Genomic DNA, 20,563 nt, shown 5'->3' with positions numbered 1-20,563 from the left:
ATCCAACCAGTTTATCCTAAAGGAGATCAGTCCTCGGTGTTCATTGGAAGGACTGATGTTGAAGCTGAAATTCCAATACTTTGGTCACCTGATGAGAAGAGCTGAGTCATTTGAAAAGACCCTGATGCTGGGAAAGATTGAGGGCAGGAGGAGAAGGAGACGACAGAGGATGAGATGGTTGGATGGCATCACCGACTAAATGGACATGGGTTTGGGTAAACTCTGGGAGTTGGTGATGGACAGGGAGGCCTGGTGTGCCGCAGTTCATGGGGTCGCAAAGAGTCGGACACAACTGAGCGACTGAACTGAACTGAACCTCTGTTAATTTCTCGTTTACTGACTTTCTAGTCTATTGAGTATATTCTTATATAAATGTATATTTGAATATATACTTATTGCTTTATTTCCTTAACCCTTAACATTATAGTGAGCATTTTTCCATACCATAACAAATACTTCAGTTCAGTTCAGTCGCTCAGTCATGTCCGACTCTTTGCGACCCCATGAATCGCAGCACGCCAGGCCTCCCTGTCCATCACCAACTCTCGGAGTTCACTCAGACTCACATCCATCAAGTCAGTGATGCCATCCAGCCATCTCATCCTCTGTCGTCCCCTTCTCCTCCTGCCCCCAATCCCTCCCAGCATCAGAGTCTTTTCCAATGAGTCAATTCTTCGCATGAGGTGGCCAAAGTACTGGATTTTCAGCTTTAGCATCATTCCTTCCAAAGAAAAGAAGGGACAAATACTTAAGATTCTGTATAATAGTCCATTCTAAGACCTGGGACAATTAACTTATATGTTTTCCTATTTAAGAGTCTTAGATTGCTTCCACTTTTTCCACTACTGTAAATAAATACCAAGGCATTGTTATGGATTAATTCTTATCCAGTATTTCTGGTTCTTAAAGATTTATGCCCACATAGCAAATTACTGGGTCAATGAATGTGAATATTTTTTAAGGCTCTTGATATATTGATATATTATCAAATTAATTTTCCTTGAACATTGTACTAACATACGTTCTCATACAACTTCATTCTCACCAGCATTGAGATTTGTCATTTTAAAATTTGTATTATTTTGATGCATGAAATTATTCTTTTGTTTTGCATATGTTTAATTAAGCTTAAATTTAATAGGATTAGTAATTTATATTTTCTTCTGCAGATTTTAATTTCATATTTTTTGCTGCATAGTTCCAAGTTATGCTTATAATATGTAGTGCAGTGTGGCTTATTACTATGTTCTGGTTATCTATTCCAACTCACATTTTTAAGCCTAAGGTCTTTCTTTGTTCCTATTTTAAAATGGAAAGGTTTTTAGTTCCAAATATTTTTCCTATAGCTTGTAAATGTAATATTATTAATATTCATGTCACATAAGTAATTTTTGACATATTTTAATTTTTTTATAGGGACAGACAAAGCCCATCATTAGTATGGCTTTTTACTGGAATGTTTTGCATTTATTCATTGTTCTTTGCCTGGAGGGCAAATTTAGATATTTCAAAACCGCTTTTCATGGGTGTGGTAAGTTTTGCCTAGATATATCCTTTGACCAGAAAGTTCGTGAAGAATGTACAAATCTGTCTTTCATGAATCTTGTAGAAGGGCAACCAATCTTAGAAATAGTTAAAATTGTTGTGAAGTGAAGTGAAAGTCACTCAGTCATGTCCAACTCTTTGGAATGTTGGAGTGGGTAGTCTTTCTCTTCTCCAGGGGATCTTCCCAACCCAGGGATCGAACACAGATCTCCAGCATTATAGGAGGATTCTTTACCAAGTGAGCCACAAGGTAAGCCCAAGAATACTGAAGTGGGTAACCTATCACTTTCCCAGGGTATGTTCATGACCCAAGAATTGAACCAGGGTCTCCTGCATTGCAGGCGGATTCTTTACCAACTGAGCTATCAGTGAAGCCCTGATATTGTGTATACATGATCACAAATCAAAATTAAATTATTGAATAAGTAAGGCTAAGGCCTCTTCGGGGGGGAAAAAAGCATTGTTTCATTAGCACAATAGTTAAATAGAAAAATAAATGTAAGGTAGATTTAAGTTAGTCATTTTATATGTGTGCTTGCAGATATGTTAATAGGAACCACTACATTTCTTCTGGAATTTTTTAAAATAGCTTAATGAAAATGTTTAATGGTGTGGGGAGATCAATGAATGCATTGTTGATGATTTTTATTAGTGGGTGTGATTCCAAATGATGGTCATTAGTGTTCTTATAGTTGAATAACAATGATGGTTTTTCATATCATTACTTGTGGTAAATTCCATGTAAGAATAATGATAACATCCATCATATTTAAGTACTATTTTTGTGATTGGTTTTGTGGGGTTTTCTTCACCTATTTATGGGGGGCTCATGTTAATTGTGGAGAAGGAAATAGCAACCCACTCCAGTATTCTTGCCTGGAGAATCCCATGGACTAAGGGGCCTGGTGGGCTACAGTCCACGGGGTCGAAAAGAGTCGGACACGACTGAGCGACTTCACTTTCACTTTCACTTTCATGTTAATTGTAAGTGGTAGTGTTGGTTGTGGTATCGTATTGAATTTTGGTGGTTCTTTTTTAGGATTATTGGTGTTTTTAATTTTTTTAGAGGGGGATGTTGGTGGTATTTGGTTATACAATGGCTATGGCTACTGAGCAGTATCCTGAAGTTTAGGTTTCTAATAAGACTGTCTTAGGAATATTCCTTTCTGGTTTAGTTATAGTGTTTTCAATGGTTTTTTACACGTTGAAGGATGAGAAGTTTGAAATTGTATTTAAATTTAATGTTTTGGGGGATTGAGCCTCCCTGGTGGCTCAGTTGGTAAAGAATCTGCCTGCAGTGCAGCAGACACGAGTTCAATCCCTGGGTTGGGAAGATCCCCTGGAGGAGGGCATGGCAACACACTCCAGTATTCTTGCTTGGAGAATCCCATAGAGAGGAGTCTGGTGGGCTACAGTCCGTGGGATCGCAAAGAGTTGGACAGCACTGAGTGACTAACACTTTCACTTTCTTTTTCACATTTCTTCTGGAACTTTGTTAAATAGCAAAGAAATATGGGTTGTGCTTAGGGTCTCTACCAACATATTCCCTTATTTTCTTACCTCACCAGTCCACACCTGCACAAAACAGGAAGTATATTTCAATTTTCCCTGACTACGATATCTGAGATTAGAGTATTTCTTCTCCTTATAACAGAAACTATGTAAATGTAGATAGCAGCCAAAACCAACCGTGTGTGTATATTTCCAAGAGACCTGATGAATAATACCTTATTTGAGTACCTGAGTTCTGAATCAGTTGAGAACAAGATAAACCAGTACATTGGGTGGGAGAATCACCTTTGTTACCAGTAACGATGGGGTTGGAGAATGTGGTTAATACCTGTGGGCAATGGAGCCTCCTCATCCTGTATCCCTGAACAGTCTAGTCACAAGCAGTGCTGCTCAGGATGGGCCTCTTCCCTCCCCAGTTCACCTCACCCCAGAGTCTGTGGGCGACTCACTTCCAAGAGAAAGAGAGAGGAAAGAGGAGAGCTCTTCAGGCCCAACTCCCAAACTGTCCAGTCAGCTCAGTCCCTACAGTCCTTCCAGGAGAAATAAGTGAAGGGAAAGAGTGTTATACTGGTGGGGCTTCTCATGGAAGGAAACATCAGGAGTTAAGCAAAAGCATTTCTCCACCTCTTCAACTTTGCACATTAGGATAAAGAATTCAAGACTAAGTATGCAGTATAGAAAAGACTTTGTGGATCCAAAAAGGGAGATCCACATGTCAGACAGGGAAGGAAGAATGCTTGAAAATGGAAAAATCAAGTGCTGTGGAGTTGAGTTGGGGAAGTCAGTTAAGAAGACATAAATGACACAGGCATAAGCAACTAGATGCATGCAGTATATTTTTAAGATATATAAATACCTGATTGATTACATAAAACAGTCAGTTGGATGCACTGTTCCCATGCCTCCTTCACAGGTGGAACGATTCTGGATGCAGAGCAATGCAGTGGTGGCTGTCCTTGCTGGCATCGGTTTGGCTGCCCTTGTATCTGAGAGTAACCGAGTGCTCAACACCAGCGGGCTTCAGTATCTGGAATGGCTTTCAGCAATTCTTTTTGTAACTTGCCAAATATATTCTAACTATAGGTAATACATGGTTATTTTTATGAAAAGTAGCTTTCCAGCCAGAGACAGTTGGGATATTTAGATTCTAGGGCTTTGTTTTATCTTTACCTTCCACTAGCTTTCAAAGTGAGATAGCTTGATCTGAATGCAGTGGTTGTTAAACTTTTGAATAAGAATCTCAGCATGAGTGATATGTAGTTTCAGGGCATTGCAAACAGGCGTTCAAGTGGTGCGTGTAAACTACCTGTGTATTTTCCACTAAAAGGGATCCTAGAGCTACTTTATAGACTCTTGGATGGCATCAGTGACTCCATGGACATGAGTTTGAGCAAGCTCTGTGGAGTATATGTAAAATTCCGTGATCTAAAATACCACTTAGATGGAGAGTAAAGACATTTGAAGTCTTGCTTTTGTTTGTTTTTGCCATACCACTAGGCTTGTGGGATCTTAGTTCCCCAACCAGGGATCAAACCTGCACTCCCTGTGTAGAAGCACAGAGTCTTAACCAATGGACTGGCAGTTAAGTTCAGTCGCTTAGTCGTGTCTGACTCTTTGTGACCCCATGGACTGTAGCAGGCAAGGCTTCCCTGTCCATCACCAACTCCTGGAGCTTGCTCAAACTCATGTCCATGGAGTCATTGATGCCATCCAACCATCTCATGGACTGGCAGGGAAGTCCCAATTTGGGCTTTTTTTGTATGCCCTAAAATAATTCACTTTGTGCTTCAAAGAATTTATCTTTTGAGTAATCCTTGGCCCTTATCTAGTATACTCTGTAGTAGTATATATTAAATATTTTGAATATTCAAAGTTCTGAAAGTTTCTTAACCCTTATGCATTATTAATGTTGTTTGTATTTTTCAAAATCTGCTTAATGACCATTATAATGTAAATATCAGTCAAACATAAAAGATGTAAAGACTTAGATAATAGTTCATTTATTTGCAGTAATATTGAATAAACTTTATAGAAGTGGAAGAGTCCGCTGGAGTTTTGTTATAGTGAGATTTGATTGGTACTTTATAATGCTGAGGAGCAGCCATGCTAGGGACTCTGTGTCACCAGGAGGCCTTGTGGGAAGGGGAGGCAGATTCCTGATACAACTCCATAGCTGGCTCAGAAAGGGGAGGCAGATTCCTGATACAACTCCATAGCTGGTTGCCAGGCATGGCATGGCATAGCATGGGTTGCCAACCCATATGGGTTGCCAGGCCCATAGTGTGTTTCCCACCCCTCTTTTATCCCATTCTTCTCCTGGCTCAGTTCTTTAAGGCAACTCAGTTTCCACACCAGGGATGCCTGCACAGACTGGGTGGCTTGGTTTGATTTGGATTCTTTTTTGCCCCCAGGTGAATGGAACTTTGCTGGGTGGCAAAAGATGAGGCATCACCCTGCAAAGTAGGGAATCACAGTAGGAAACATTTGCATCATCAATTACAAAGGCAGGGATAGTATTTGTTCCTGGAAGTATTAATTTGCTTTGTGATGCTAACTCAATGATTCAACTTTAGGCTGTGTTTCTTATCACCATTACATGTAATGGACCTGATAATAAGAGGAAGGACATTACTTGTTCAGTTATTTGATGCTTTTTCTCTCTTGTATTCGTTTTCTTTTTTTGTGGAAGGCTCTGAGAATTCATGCCAGTTTTTCCTTTGAAGTTATAAAGTCCACTCATCATCGAAAAGAGCTATACTGCTATTGTTGGCAACAGTAAATAATGCCTGAAGAGCAGTAAATATCTCAGCAAATTATTCCTTCCCTTCTTTCTCATTGGGTTCATCCCCTAGTGATAATCAGCTTCAGTCTAGAAGGGAGAGAGGAACACAGAGAGCCAGTGGTCCAGGGAAGTGGTAGAAAGGATCAACCTCTACATGCAAGAGAGTCAGACAAATGTGCAAATTTATGCCAGAAACTGGCAAATTTCCTTTTGCGTTTCTGAAAATCCCTTTGAACTAAATGGAATTAACATGAAATTACCTTATACTCCAAGTGGAATCAGAAACCTTACTTCTTTTTAGTGAAATTGGATATGTTTTTAGGGGTAAAATGTACTCATTATTGAGTACTAACTGGTTCCCTTTTTATGGAAATGATTATAAATTCCAGAAGTAAAGCAGTACGCTGATTTTTTTCACTAGCACAATTAGTTCTACATTTTTTCTCCAGTTAGTAGTGTTCCCTTTGAAATATATGCGTCCTCTTAGAAGATATGTTAGAATATTTAAAACACTAAGTGTAGATTGTATAATGGGAAAGGAATGGAGTAGGGAATAAACCTAGTCTTATTAAAACCAAAACAATGTGTTGCTATTTTAATATTTTTAAATCCTTTTATTTAGCATTTGTGACCAAAGGACCAACTATGTGATTGATAAATTTGCAAAGAACCTTCTATCCTCCATGCCTCGTGATGCAATTATCTTACTCAGAGGAGATCTGCCAGGGAATTCTCTCCGTTACATGCATTATTGTGAGGGACTGAGGCCAGATATTTCATTAGTGGATCAGGAAGTAAGTATGTGAGAAATATACTTAAAATATAGTAGTAGCAATTGTTTTAAAACGTGTATTTTAAAGAACTATTTCTTTTTTTTAACAGTGCATGGGTACAGTTTTCATGATCACTCTGAGGTAAAATATATATCACATTCTTTCCTTTATTGTAACTAATAGGATAAGTCATGTGTTTCTTTCTTTTTTAAATTGAGTGTTTTAAGAATTAATATGTCTCAGATTCAAACAACATCCTAGGTCTGTAGTTCACATGGCAGACCATGACAATACTGTGTTGTAAATTTATTTTTAAATTGTTCTTTTACATCCAATCAGCTCAGCCATTCAAATTAACACTGCCCACTGGTCCAGGGATTAAAATAAATTAGGCTGACTATAAAATAAGTCATACTGCAAGTAAGTAAACATTTCACTCAAAATAGAAATTATTAACCACAATTCTGTTATAGAATTTGTAAATTTTATAGATCTTATGACAAAAGTATGTTGGGAAAGGACTTGTAAAAATTTCAAGGTCTATTAAAACAATCTTCTGGAACTAAAAAAAATGTATTTAAACTATAGGCTTTATTGTTTAAGCCATAAATAGTTAAAGAGAACAAATCTATCTCCACTCTTTTTAGAACAGTCATCAGGAAAAGAGAAATTCTTAACCTCGAAAAAGTACTGTTAGTTTGATTGAGCAAATTATAGGCACAATACTGATTTTTAAAATTTTTTGAAAAAACAATACGTATTGAATAAATTACATTCAATTAATAAATAATTAAAAATTTTGACAACACTTTAAACAAATTTGCAAATATAGGGAAATTTGAAAATCACACATATTTTTATAATCAGTGTGCGTTTATGTCATGTACACTGATGATTCATTTGGTCTTGATTAAAATGATCTAGAATCTGACAAAAGCTAGATCATTTGTTAATAATATGGTATACCATGATTTTAAATACAGGTACTATGGTTGAGAAGCTTGCATTTCAAAATCAATTCAACCTGAATTCACATCCTTATCCTCTCACTTCCTGGATGTATAACTTAGGGCTAAAGAGTTTTCCTTTCAGAACTTCTGTTTCCCTGTCTATAAAATGGAAATAATCATTAGATAAGTAAGTTAGGATGCTTTTGAATGTAAGAAACAAAATCCCTAAGAGTAGCTTAAACTATGGGATTTTTAATCTCAGGAAACAAGTAGTCTGGAGAAAGGAGCTTTTAGGATTGATAATACAAGCAGTTCCATGATGGCTGTGTTCTAGGGTAGCTTTTCTGCAGGTCTCTTCAATTGAAGGATGCCTGGTTCCAAACATTGCATGCAAAGTGCTTCTTCTGAGTTTTCTCTCTCTCTCTCTCTCTCTCTGTATTGGGAATAACATGTGCCCCAGATGCCCCCGCCAGACCTCTATTCAGGCCCCACCAACCAGTATTGGGTCACATGACTACTCCAAAAACTACTCACTAGCAAAGGAGAATGACTGTAACTCACTGATTAAAACCAGGATTGTGTTAGCTGAAAAGAAGGATTGGCTGTTGAGTGGGCAAACAGTATCAGAAATAATTATTCTCACCTAAGGTTATTATGTGAATTGAATGAGAAACAGTAAGGTCCTAGTACAAAGTGGTTATTTAATGAATGTTACTATTCCCAAATAGGGGCTTCCCTTATAGCTCAGTTGGTAAAAAATCCGCCTGCAATGCAGGAGACCCTGGTTCAATTCCTGGGTTGGGAAGATACCCTGGAGAAGGGAATCCACTCCAGTATTCTGGCCTGGAGAGACTGTATAGTCCATGGGGTCACAAAGGGTCGGACATGACTGAGCGGCTTTGACTTTGACTTTTGATTCTCAAATACTGAAACTATTAGGAAATAAACTCTAATTCAGTAAGTATTTTTTGAGTATTTCCAATATGTTGTTGTGGTTCAGTAGCTAAGTCATGTCTGATTCTTTTCAGCACTGTGGATTGCATCCTGCCAGGCTCCTCAGTCCATAGAATTCTCCAGGCAAGAATACTGAAGTGGTTACCATGCCCTCCTCCCGGGAATCTTCCCAATGCAGGGATCAAACCCACATCTCCTGCATTGCAGGTGGATTTTTTACCACTGAGCCACCAGGGAAGCACCCTCTACATACTTAGATTAAAATTAATTGGTCACTTCTAGTTAAATGACTTGTAGAGACAGGTAAAATATAAACATAATTGCTCAAGTGATGATATCCAAACTTTAATGAAGTCTTCTTTAAAAACTGAAATCTGTACATATAAAATTGTAGGATGAAGTATATATTAAGTATAGAATTAAAAAAATTAATACTAATGATTTATTTTAACCAAAAGAATATGTAAGGACATGTAATTAACTTGGAGCTATTAATAAATTCAGATTATTTACCAAGGGGTTTTTAACTTTGACACCTAGGTTATGTGATTGAACTTCTCAAGGGCAGGGATTATATCTTCTTCAGTATAGGTCAAGCACTACTTGTTTTTGTGTTCTGAATGAATGAATGAAAGAACAGAGTAATGACACATCTCTTTATTTTGCCTAGGTTGTCTAGTCTGGCCATCAAAAAGGCATTTCAGCTTCAGCAAACATAGTTTGGGAACTATTCTGTGCCAGGCATTGTGCTAGGTGTAGAGGCAAGGAGGTGAAAAGATACAGTCTCTTTCCTATAGGAGCTCTCAGTGTAGTAAGGAATAGGCTAGAAGCTATAATCAAGGTAGCTACATTGTGCTACAGGAGCATCTTGTTCTGCTGTGAAAACTGGGGAGGACATCCTAGAGGAAGTGATGCTTAAGCTGGTTCTCAAAGTTCAGTACACTCCCTAGGTATAAGAACAGGAGGTCCTTCTGGTCCTAGGTGCTGATTTTATTGATAGCTGATAATTATAACTTAAGACATAAAATCTAAGGTCTGAGTCATTAGAAGAATAGTGGCACATACCTTGGTTGCATTTGTATGTATTTTTCAATTATGTTTATATTTAATGAGTAACTCCACATTTGGTAACTTTTTCATCATCCTTGATAAACTTGGTTCTTTTTAAAGAAACATATTAAAAGCATGATATCACATGTTATCTTTCTGGCAGATGATGACTTATGAGTGGTATCTACCCAAGATGGCAAAGCATTTACCAGGCGTCAAGTTTCCTGGGAACCGGTGGAATCCTGTAGAAGGAATATTACCTAGTGGAATGGTCACATTTAATCTTTATCATTTTCTTGAAGTAAATAAACAGTAAGCATTCTTTTCATATAATAGCTTTTCTAAAATCTTAAGCTTTTCTAAAATTGTTTATGTAGCAGCTGTGCTTCATCCAGAAGACCAATTTTCTACACCTATTTCCCTGTCACCGGTGAGATTATCTTTGTAATTAAATTGAATATCTGTGCATAAATGAGACCAGGCAGAAATAAATGTTATTGTTCTGGGTAAAGGAAAAATAAAGACAGATTAGCAAGAATAGCAAATAAGATCTTAGTACAATTCAGAGAAATTGGAGATGTGCCTGCCTACTTGAAATCATTGCAGGTAGATCGCAAGCAATTATAGTTTCCCCCTGATCAACACCATGGCCCCCTTTTAAGTTTAATGCAAATGTTTTCCGGGAATAATCACTATATAAAAATAGCTCAAGGATTTTTTTCTAAAGGATAAGGCATTTTTATAAATAAGAAAAACACCTACAGTTATGCTGACTGAGATAACATATGAGAATTGTGAATTCTATACTTCAGAACATAAAATTATTCATAGTTAAGGTCAAGAATAAATAACTCCTTTAGTGGTATACTGTTGAATATTTTTCCTGTCTCTGAAATGCTTGGGATTGTCCAGAGCCTGAAGAAGCAAAATTATTTCATAATTTCTATTCTCTTTTAAAGGGGATTTCAGAAATTTTTGTAAATTCCAAAGTTAAACTGTCCCTCACTAAGAACATAATGAAGTGGTACTTTGGTGTTCAGAGCCTGAAGTTTACTGTGGCTCATGAAGTCATATGAAGGTAATAGGTATAAATGTGCTGTGGAGTAATAATTAATTGTTCTATTTTGGAATAAAATATTAACAACATCTCCAAATAGGCATTTTTGGTGCAGTTTATTTAATTGAACCTCTTAAACATTAATTGAACCTACTATCGATCAGTTTGTATTAGGCAATAAAGTGAGACTCAGTTCCAGATTTAAGTAGACTACAATCTAGTTGTATATATACATAGATATGAATACAGTTAGCCATAAAGCTCTATACTAACAAAGCCTTGTAAAGTGTAAGACACAGTAAATGTTCAATGTGTGTTTACTAAATGGATGACTTAACTGACAGTGTAAGCCAAATGTTCTGGGACCATGGATGAGGAAGCAATTAATTTTGCCGAGGGGCATTCATTCAGCATTTATTTAATAAATATTGGGTATTCAAAATGTCCCAACACCTGTACTAGCTGCAGATGGATGGGTGTGATCCCTGCTGTTACCATCTTTGAGACAGATGTCAAGTGATGCCTTAAATGTGAAACAGATAAGTTATAGTATCAGCCGGTAAGCATGATAATACTGGTATGAATGAACTTTGGAGACTCAAAGACTAAGAAAGAATTTGCCAAGTAGATAGAACAGTTAGGATACAGAACAAATCCATGACCCCAGAAACTCCCTTTTTCTGCTCCTTTGTTGTTGTACTGTCCCCAGACCCCTAACCCTCACGACCACGAATCTATCCTCTGTTACTATCAGATCAGATCAGATCAGTCTCTCAGTCGTGTCCAACTCTTTGCGACCCCATGAATCGCAGCATGCCAGGCCTCTTCTGTTACTATAGTTTTACCTTTTCCAGAATGTCATATAAATGGACTCATAAAGTATGTGACTTTTTGATACTAGCATCCCTTACTTTAGCAAAATGCCTCTGAGATCCTTCCAAGTTACTGTTGTGTATCAATAGTTTATTCCTTTTTGTTACTTAGTAGTATTCCTTTGTATGGACGTACTGCAGTTTATCCATTCATCTATTCAAGGACATTTGGGCTGTTTCCAGTTATTTGTGAATAGAGCTGCTATAAACATGTACAGGTTTGTGTATGAATATGTTTTCATACCTAGGAGTGGGATTATTGGATTTATTGATTGTTTGTTTTCTTACTATTGAGTTTTGAGAGTTCTGTGTCTATTCTAGATTCAAATCTTTTATTAAACATGTGATATTTTCTCCTAGTCTTTTTGTTCTCTTCAAAGTGTCTTTTGCAGGTAATTTTTTTTTATTTTGATGAAATCCAATTATCATATTTCTCTTTTATGGATCATACTTTTTGATCTCCTGTCAAACAACTCTTACCTACTGCCAGGTCACAAAGATTATCTCATGTTTTCTTCTAAGACTTTTACAGTTTTATGTTTTATATTTCAGATCAAAAATCACTTTTGAGTTAATTTTTACAAGGGGCTTGCTTAGAACAAAGATATTTTTGCCTATGAATGTTATTTGTCCTAATATCATTTGTTGAAAACATTTATATTCTTTCTTCATTTAATTGCATTTGCACCTTTTTCTGTATTTACAAAAAAAAAATACTTCTGGGGTTTTTGACTGGTTTTAATTTGATTAGGGTTTTCATGGCACATCTTTTTTTTTTCTTATGCTTTTAGCCACCTATGTCATGTTTAAAGTGGGTTTCTTGTAGATAGCACATATTTGACTCTTGTTTTATTATCCATTCTGACAATTTGTCTATCATTTCATTTATATCCAGACCATTTGCATTAATGTAAATATTGACATGTTTTAGATGTACATCTATCCTTTTATTACTTGTTTTCTGTTTGTTCTTCTGTTTTTCATTCCACTGTTTCCCTTCCTGCTTTCTTTTGGATAATTTGATTTTTTTTTAGCATTCCATGTTACTGTGTCTCTTGGTAAATTTTTTTCAGTGGTTGCTCTTAGAATTACAGTATACAGACATATTTAACTATCACAATCTATTTACTACTTTTGGAGAAGGAAATGACAAACCGCTCCAGTACTCTTGCCTGGAAAATCCCACGGATGGAGAAGCCTGGCGGGCAATGTCCGTGGGTCACAAGAGTCGGACATCTCTTAGTGACTAAACCAATTTACTACTTCAAGTGAACTGTAGAAATCTTAGTGGCGTGTAAGTTCCTTTACTCCACTTTTGATTGTGTTGTCAAACATGTTATATTAGACATGTGATAATTTTTGTTTTCAACATATGTTTTTTAATTTAAGAGAAAAAGTAGTCTTAGATATCTGTTAAGATATTTACCAGATCTGTTGCTCTTCCTTCAATCCTGGTGTTCGAGCTTTCCATCTTGTATCATTTTTCTCCCTTCTGAAGTTAGTCCTTTAGCATTTCTTTCAGAACAAAACTGTTAGCAGTGAATTCTCTTAGTCTTTCTTTACCCAAAAAAGTCTTTATTTCACCTTCATTTTTGAAGGATATTTCTGGATATGGAATTCTGGGTTGGATAGTTCTTTTTTTTCTCTCATCACTTTAACAGTGTTATTTTATATCCTTTTGCCATGCATGGCTTCTGTTGAGAAATCTGCAGTTATTCAAATCATTGTTTCCCTTGTGTGAAATGTGTTGTTTTTCTTTGACTACTTTCAAGATTTTTTGTCTTTAATTTTAAGCAATTTGATTATCATGTATCTGGGCATGAATTTCTTTGAGTTTAACCTGCCTGGGATTTACTAAGTTTCGTGAATCTGAACGATTATGTCTTTCACAAAAGTTGGAAGTTTTCTGACGTTATTTCTTTAAGTACTTTTCCTGCTCTACCTTTTTTCTCTTCTTCTGGGATTCTGATGACTCCAGTGTTAGACCTTTTGATATTGTTCCACAGGTACCTAAGACTCTATACTTTCAGTATTTTTTCCTCTTTGTTTAAATTATACAATTTCTCTTGATCTAGCTTCAAGTTCATTGACACACATTCTGTCTTTCTAAAATTGTATGAAGCCCATCCAGTGGAGGAGTAATGGGAGTTTGCTCCCAATCTTTGGAACCACGGCTCCTCTGGTTAGCGAGCAGGTCCACTTCCACAGAGTTGCGGGAACCTGCCCAGCTGCCACTGTGCTGCTGCTTCTGCTGCTGGCGCAGTGCTGTCTGGTGCCCAGGGAAGGAGGGAAGGGGAAGAGTTCCGGGGATTTCCTTTGCTCTTCCAATCCTTACAAGTTCCTTTTCCTGCTCCTTGGAGTCGGGAAAAAAGCAAGGGGAAGGCTTCTCTTGAGATCTTTTTGTTCTCACTTGGTATGTATTTTGGGTTTCAGGCTTCCTTGAGTTCAGGCCAGGTAATCCTGGAAGATGAACAGGGGTAAACTCACCACGGATTTGGTGGAATTCAGAATTCTGCTTTCTTCCCTCAATCTTCTTTCTACCATTTACTGTTCAGAGTCTTCAGATAGTTGTTCCATGTTTAGATTTCAGAATTAATTTAGAGATAAAGAGCCTATCCTCAGGCTACTTCTGGGCTACTCAGAAGGATTTGTAAATGAAAATAGTAGGTTCAATAAAATAATGCTAAAAGAGATTAAAAGTAAAATGCAATGGAAATTGGAGGACAGAAAGACTACTAGTATTAGTAGTACTACTAATATGAAGACATGTTTCCACCTATAAGGTTTAGAAGGTAGCAAATAATATGTCTATTTACACATGAGACAGAACCACAGACTCTTTCCTTGTGTTTGTCCCCACCTGACTTCTTCTGATTTCTGTGTCAAAAACAGGTAGGTTTTATTATTTATGTCTGTGTGCTTCCCTTCAATCTCCAGACAGCTTTTTTCCCCGCTAATATAAATTTAAAGCAATCTACTGGCAGAGATTTAAAGACACCAAAGTGTTCACAAATGGTTTATTGGTAACTGAGGTTTAGAGTAAAAAATGACCCTTCCTGAGTTATATGTATTTGGCATTTAGAACTTTAAGCTGATAATACATATTTTTCTGTCTTCAATAGAAAAGAAACATTTGTTTGCATAGGAATTCACGAAGGCGACCCAACCTGGAAAAAGAACTATTCACTTTGGCCATGGGGTTCTTGTGAGAAATTAGTTTCTTCAGAGATTGTATTCAACCCTGAGGAGTGGATTAAACTTACGAGAAACATCTATAACTGGACTGAAGGCTATGGAAGGTATGGAGGGCGGTTGTTTGCCATCAGTGTGTAGCTGTTTTGTGTGCCTAAAAAACTCACTAAATTTTGAAATGCCTTTTAATTTTTTTGATTTTTTTTTTGTTTTGTTTTTTATTAGTAGTTAATATTGCTATCTGCTGCCCACAGAGTATTGTGATAGAGAAGGAGAACTTCTATTTCTTGTCCTTGGGCTTGAAGAGCAATGGCGAGGTGGAGGAAAGGCAGTGATGGTTAAGCGGGCACCACGGAGTTAGATCTGTGCCACCATCCACATGCAGCTCTGTAACGCTACATGGTCCACCATCCTGTACCTCAGACCCTAAAAGTGGGAGAGATTCATGAACTGAAGCAGAGCTTTAAAACTCACTCTGTTGTCCCTAATAGTCTCCACCCACATAAACGTGTCAGTTTTTTTTTTTTTTTTCTTCAAGGATGGCAGATCAGGGACTTCCCTGGTAGTCCAGTGGTTAAGACTCCCCACTTCCACAGCAAAGGGCTCAGGTTCCATCCCTGGTCAGAGAACTAAGATCCCACATGCCACGTGGTGTGGCCAAAACAAGAAAAAAAAAAAAAAGAACGGCAGATCACTTCTCTGTAGGAAGACTGGGATTTAAGTAACTTTTCTCCACAACTGTTTGCTGTCAGCCTCGTTCTGTTGTTTTGATTAGTCTTCCTGGAAGCATCTCTACCTATAGTTGACTCTCTCCCATATGGAAAATGAATCACCATCTAAAGATAGGCTCTCTATTGCCTATTTTTTAAATTAAATTATGAATTATGCAAAGATTAGATAATTACTGCTTATAATTCAAGTGGGTAGCTGTTCCCTTCTCCAGAGAATCTTCCCAACCCAAGGATCGAACCCAGGTCTCCCGCATTGCAGGCAGATTCTTTACCAGCTGAGCCACAAGGGAAGCCCAAGACTACTGGAGTGGGTAGCCTATCCCTTCTCCAGAGGATCTTCCTGACTCAGGAATCAAACTGGGGTCTCCTTCATTGCAGGCACATTCTTTACCAACTGAGCTATAAGTCTGTAATTCAAGAGCAACACTCAAAACCATATGAACAAATGCTACCGAAGATTTCTGAGTCGATATGAGCAAACAGACCCCACTGCTGTGCTCCAGCCAGAGCTGGATAAGTAGTTGTATATCAAAGTACTCTGTGACCATTGTGAGGAAGAGCTGGAAAATCGCCTGTTCTCCAAACAGCCGATGACAGTACAGGTACACAGCATCACTCACTGCCTCCATTTTGTCAAAGTAGATACATGCTAAGAGAAATTTTAATTAAGTGGGAAAAAATCAGTAAATGGTTTAGCCAGTGCTCTTTGAGCAGCATCCTAGCTCCAACAACGATTTATCAAAGCCAGGAGTCCCCTCTCCTCACAGCTCTATGGCTTTCAGCTGTGCCCACAGAGGGACCCAGGCCTCACCCCCACCCCAATGCCTGCCTGACAGCTCTCGGGAAGCCTCCAGCCTCTTCCCACTGAGCTTTAGTGTGCTCCTGTGAGGCAGTGGGGCTCATCATGCAGATTACAAATACATTTACCAGAACCTCAGATTCCTAACCATCAAATATTTCTAGGGGAATAAGTTTGTTATTTTGGTCTCTATCTGTTCTTCAAGATGCAACCTATTTTATTTGCCTTGTAAGATTATAAAACAAAAATGACATGTCTGTAACAATAAAGGTAACTGGCAGGAAAATGTTACCATTTTCTTCTAACTACAGGTTTGATCCTTCTTCCTGGGAATCTGTGGCCAATGAAGAGATGTGGCAAGCAAGGTGACTAACTTATACTTTCGGTTTGCAGTCTACTTTTAATGTAGTAGAAGTAGCTTGTGGCACTTTTCATTTGGGGAGCAGTGGGGCATGGTGATAATAAAAGTAATATTTATGAGCGATTATTTTGTTTGGGGCATTGTACTAATTGTTACTAAGGCATAATCTCATTTCATCCATACAACCACCTGTGGAGAAGTCAATCTTACCCCATTTTACAAAAAGAACAAACTGAAGGCAGTGAGGTTACTTGTAGGCCTCATAGCTCTACCAATAGAGTCCAAAATTCACATCTCTCTGACTGGAACATTCATCACTCATGTGCTCTCCCGCCTCCACTAAACCAAAGGCAGTGTAATTGATTGAGAGATTGATAATTACCACCCTGTCCCATGTGTAATGTGCTAGTTAGTTATTTAAGCACTTATTGAAAACTTCCTCGAGACCAGGCACCGTGCTAGGCTTGGAGGCTACCCATTGGGATACGACACAGTTCCATTGTCAGTGGAGCAGACAGACATGTTCCAAGAGATTTGACTGTTCATGTGCTAGCTGCTGGACTTCCCTGTTCCCATGTGAAATGAGCACTTCACGCTGATGCTCTTGTCTCTCTGTGTTCCTGCCATTATTTTAAAATATTCAAAATATCTAACACTAACTAACAGACTTTGGCCTAAAATGTAAAAGGCCTAAGTGATGCAGACAGGGGTACCAAGTATGAAGTACTTCCTCCAGGAAAAATGGGTTGATGCCCACTCTGGGCCAGGGGCTGAGTGCACCAGGAATTGAGTTAGGGTGTAATATGTTTAAAGAGGGTTTTTTTTTAATTGTCAAGAAATATGGTTCTTGACAAAATAACAATTACAAAAAAGTGTTTGTAGTAATGTTTTGGAAATGTCAGAAAATTGCATATTTCAAGTTATCAACCCAGTTATAAGAACAAATACTTGCTTTGAGGGACTAATCAAAGATATACCAAATGTTTGCACGATTCTTCAGTGTGACAGTGTGGGAAAGCTGGGGGAGAAATCACATGAAGAAAGCAGGTCATTATTCGGGCAGGTATTGATTTAATTGGAGTGCTGAATACAATTCGGATGAGTTCATGTGGTCAAAGAGTCCAGCCACCTTTGAAGAACTGGTCACACACGGCATGAGCCGTCGTGATGGGTATCTTCAGGGATGTGCTGACAGACTCAGCAAGTCTCCCCTCCCAGCTGCTCTTGCACAGTGAAGATGTACATCTGGAGGGAAGGTGATGCACAATAGTGATGATGAACAGAATGCAGCGTCTTGGGGCAGGGAGAGGGCTACTGTTGGTTCGGAGTAAACTTCTGTGAATATGAAAGAAGTGAAAAGAATACCATAAAGGGTTCTCTATGATCCTCATCAATGGAAAAGTCTGGCCGATTTAGTTTTGAATGTGAAATTGATGCGAACACCCTCCCACTCCCAGGATGAAAACACCATTCTTCATCTTTAACCTGGCAGAAAGTGCAAGTTTGCCTTCAAATGTGAAAGCTCAACTCTACACTCACGCCTATAACGTATGTTGCACTTTTACATGTATAAATACATCTGGTGGGAGGGTAGTGGTGACTGTTTGGGATGTAAAGAGAGTGTATCACAGAGTTTTTACTTTTTTGTTTCCAGCTTTATTTGGCATTATAAATCAATACAAATGGAAAAATAGTCATGTGTCTCTCAAATAATATTTAAAGTAAATGACCGTGGTTGACAAAATAATGTAAGAAGTCCATGTCCTCATCTCCAGAACTTGTGAATATGTGGCCTTACATGACAAAGGGCACGTTGCAGGTGTGATTAAGGATCCTGAGGTGGGGAAATTAGCCTAGATTATCCAGGTGGGCCTAATATAATCACAGGGGTCCCTAGAAGAAGGAGGCAGGAAGGTCAGAGTCAGAGAAGAAGACGTGGCATTGCAAGCAGAGGTCAGAAAGAGATTTGAAGATTGCCAGGTAGCTGGCCTGAAAGACGGAGGAAGGGGCCACAAGTTAGGAAGTGCAGGCAGCCTCTGAAAGCTAGAAAAGGCAAAGAAAAAAAAAAAACAGATTCTAGAGCCTCTAGAAGTATATGATACATTTATATTGTTTTAACTGCTGTGTTGTAACCACTAGATTTGTGGTGAATTGTTACAACAGTAATAGGAAACTAAGATGATGGCTTTATTTTCTTTAAAAGCAGTTCTGATGGGTCGCCCTCTATACAAAGTCATGACCCTGGCAACACTTGAAATGATTGGACCATGGCTGGTTGAGATTTCATGAGAGAGAGAAAGGGTCGTGACGAATAACCCCAGGAAGCCAAACAGCCAGCCTCGCTAAGGCTCTTGCTTAGCTGGTCCTCTGTGATGGGAACGAGGGTACAGACCAGAGGCTTGCTTTGCTGTAGCACTGTGTTAACAAGGCCCTGCTTTTCTGTGATTTATAGCACTGGACTCTTCCCCACCTTCTGAGATAGTCTTGGAGCCTGCAGTATAGGAAACAGACATCCTGGCAAAAGCCGGTGAGAACAGAGCCCAGGAGCTGTATGTCTAAGCAAGTGATTATTTATGCCGTCTCTGGGCTGCTGTGGATCTACTCAGCCAAGGCATTTGTTTGGGACTGAGTCAAAATAGCATGGTGTCCAATTAGTGTGACAGCTTTTACTCCTCAATTGTGTGCTTATTGGTCCATGGTTTACTCATGTATTCATTTACTCACAGAGCATTTATGGAGCACCCAGTCTGCACCAAATACTGTGATAGAGATGATCAGGCATTGGCCCTGCTGTCAAATGGGCACACGCCAGAGAGGGAGATAGAAGATAAAGTCCTGTTAGTAGTGAGAAATACAAAAGCTGTGCAGAGGTGCCGCGGGACAGAGAGAGGCATATGAGCACAGCCTCCTGGGGAGAGGTGGCGCGGAAGGGAGGGAAAGCTGCCTCAGGAGATGTCACTGCAGTGTCATCTTGAAAGATCAGAGGAAGCCAGCCAGACACATGTGGTGCAGGAAACCACAGGGATAGAGGTGGACACCTCCGAGGTGCCCATCAAGGACAGCCAGGGACTAGATACAGGAAGCAGTGTTCTGGAGTTCTGACTGGCAGTCAGGGAGTCCCGGTTCAAGGCCTGCTCCACCATTCATTGTTAACTGTGGGCCAATTAACCTTTCTATTTTTTCTTTCAAAAAAAAAGTGGATTGTAAATTTTATAGATTCTCTCTCACATCCTGGCCATGTCAGATCCATTTCATCTCTAATACCCTGTGATTCTGTGAAAAACAAGTCGTATTTAGTTGGGAGGAATCCGAGACACAGTAATATTTTATGTTCTCATCAGTGATCTGTTCTGTGGTCAGTCGTTAGGCCACCACTAAAGCCAGTTCATGGATTTATTGTCCCTTTGGGCCTGCAGGCATTACTCTGTTCAGTGAACACAAGTCTGTAACATAGTCTATAGGTATCTCCTTCACGTGTGTCTCCAGGTATGTGACATCATTTGCAAGACAAAGGAGCTCAAATACTTGATGAGTCAACACAAATCACCTCCTCGTACAGGTTTTTCAAGAACATTCTTGTTAGGTATAGAAGATATTTTTGTTATTATTTACATTGTCCTGCTCAATAGTTATCCAGAACATTGAGTTCAGGTGTACTGGGAAAGCAAGAATGATCTGTTATCTTTAGGAATACAGTTGATACACTGAAGATGTCCCCCCAAACTAGAATATGTTCCACTAAACTTAGTGTCACAAAGATTCACGCTTAGAGGAGGAAATACAATTCCCACATGATGAAAAATGACTGTTAGCTTCTTAAGATACAGCACATGTGACTAATGGGCCATCCAGAATGAGCTGATGAGACACCAGGATCAGAGTGTTTTAGAAAAGGGTAGTATGGCTGTTCTGATGTCCGAAGACTGTAGCAGGGAGGTCGTGAGTGAGCCTTTTATTCTCTTGAGCCATTGGAAAGTGCTTACTG

The 20,563-nt window shown here is 38.6% G+C and overlaps 1 protein-coding gene across 1 annotated transcript in view; it reads left to right on the top strand.

Annotated features, from left to right (window-relative positions):
* TMEM260 (transmembrane protein 260) overlaps positions 1-20,563 on the top strand; it is a 70,503-nt gene that overhangs the window by 46,178 nt on the left and 3,762 nt on the right. The window contains 7 exon segments of the mRNA XM_006068137.4: positions 1,417-1,531; positions 3,971-4,140; positions 6,462-6,633; positions 9,730-9,878; positions 14,618-14,794; positions 16,529-16,582; positions 18,036-18,126. Of these exon segments, the coding sequence (XP_006068199.4) occupies positions 1,417-1,531; positions 3,971-4,140; positions 6,462-6,633; positions 9,730-9,878; positions 14,618-14,794; positions 16,529-16,582; positions 18,036-18,126 (928 nt within the window).

The sequence above is a fragment of the Bubalus bubalis genome, chromosome 11 (genome assembly GCF_019923935.1).
Source record: "Bubalus bubalis isolate 160015118507 breed Murrah chromosome 11, NDDB_SH_1, whole genome shotgun sequence".
NCBI lineage: Eukaryota > Metazoa > Chordata > Mammalia > Artiodactyla > Bovidae > Bubalus > Bubalus bubalis.
Note: the sequence above shows the minus strand (reverse complement) of the source record. Positions and strands in the feature narration are given on the sequence as shown.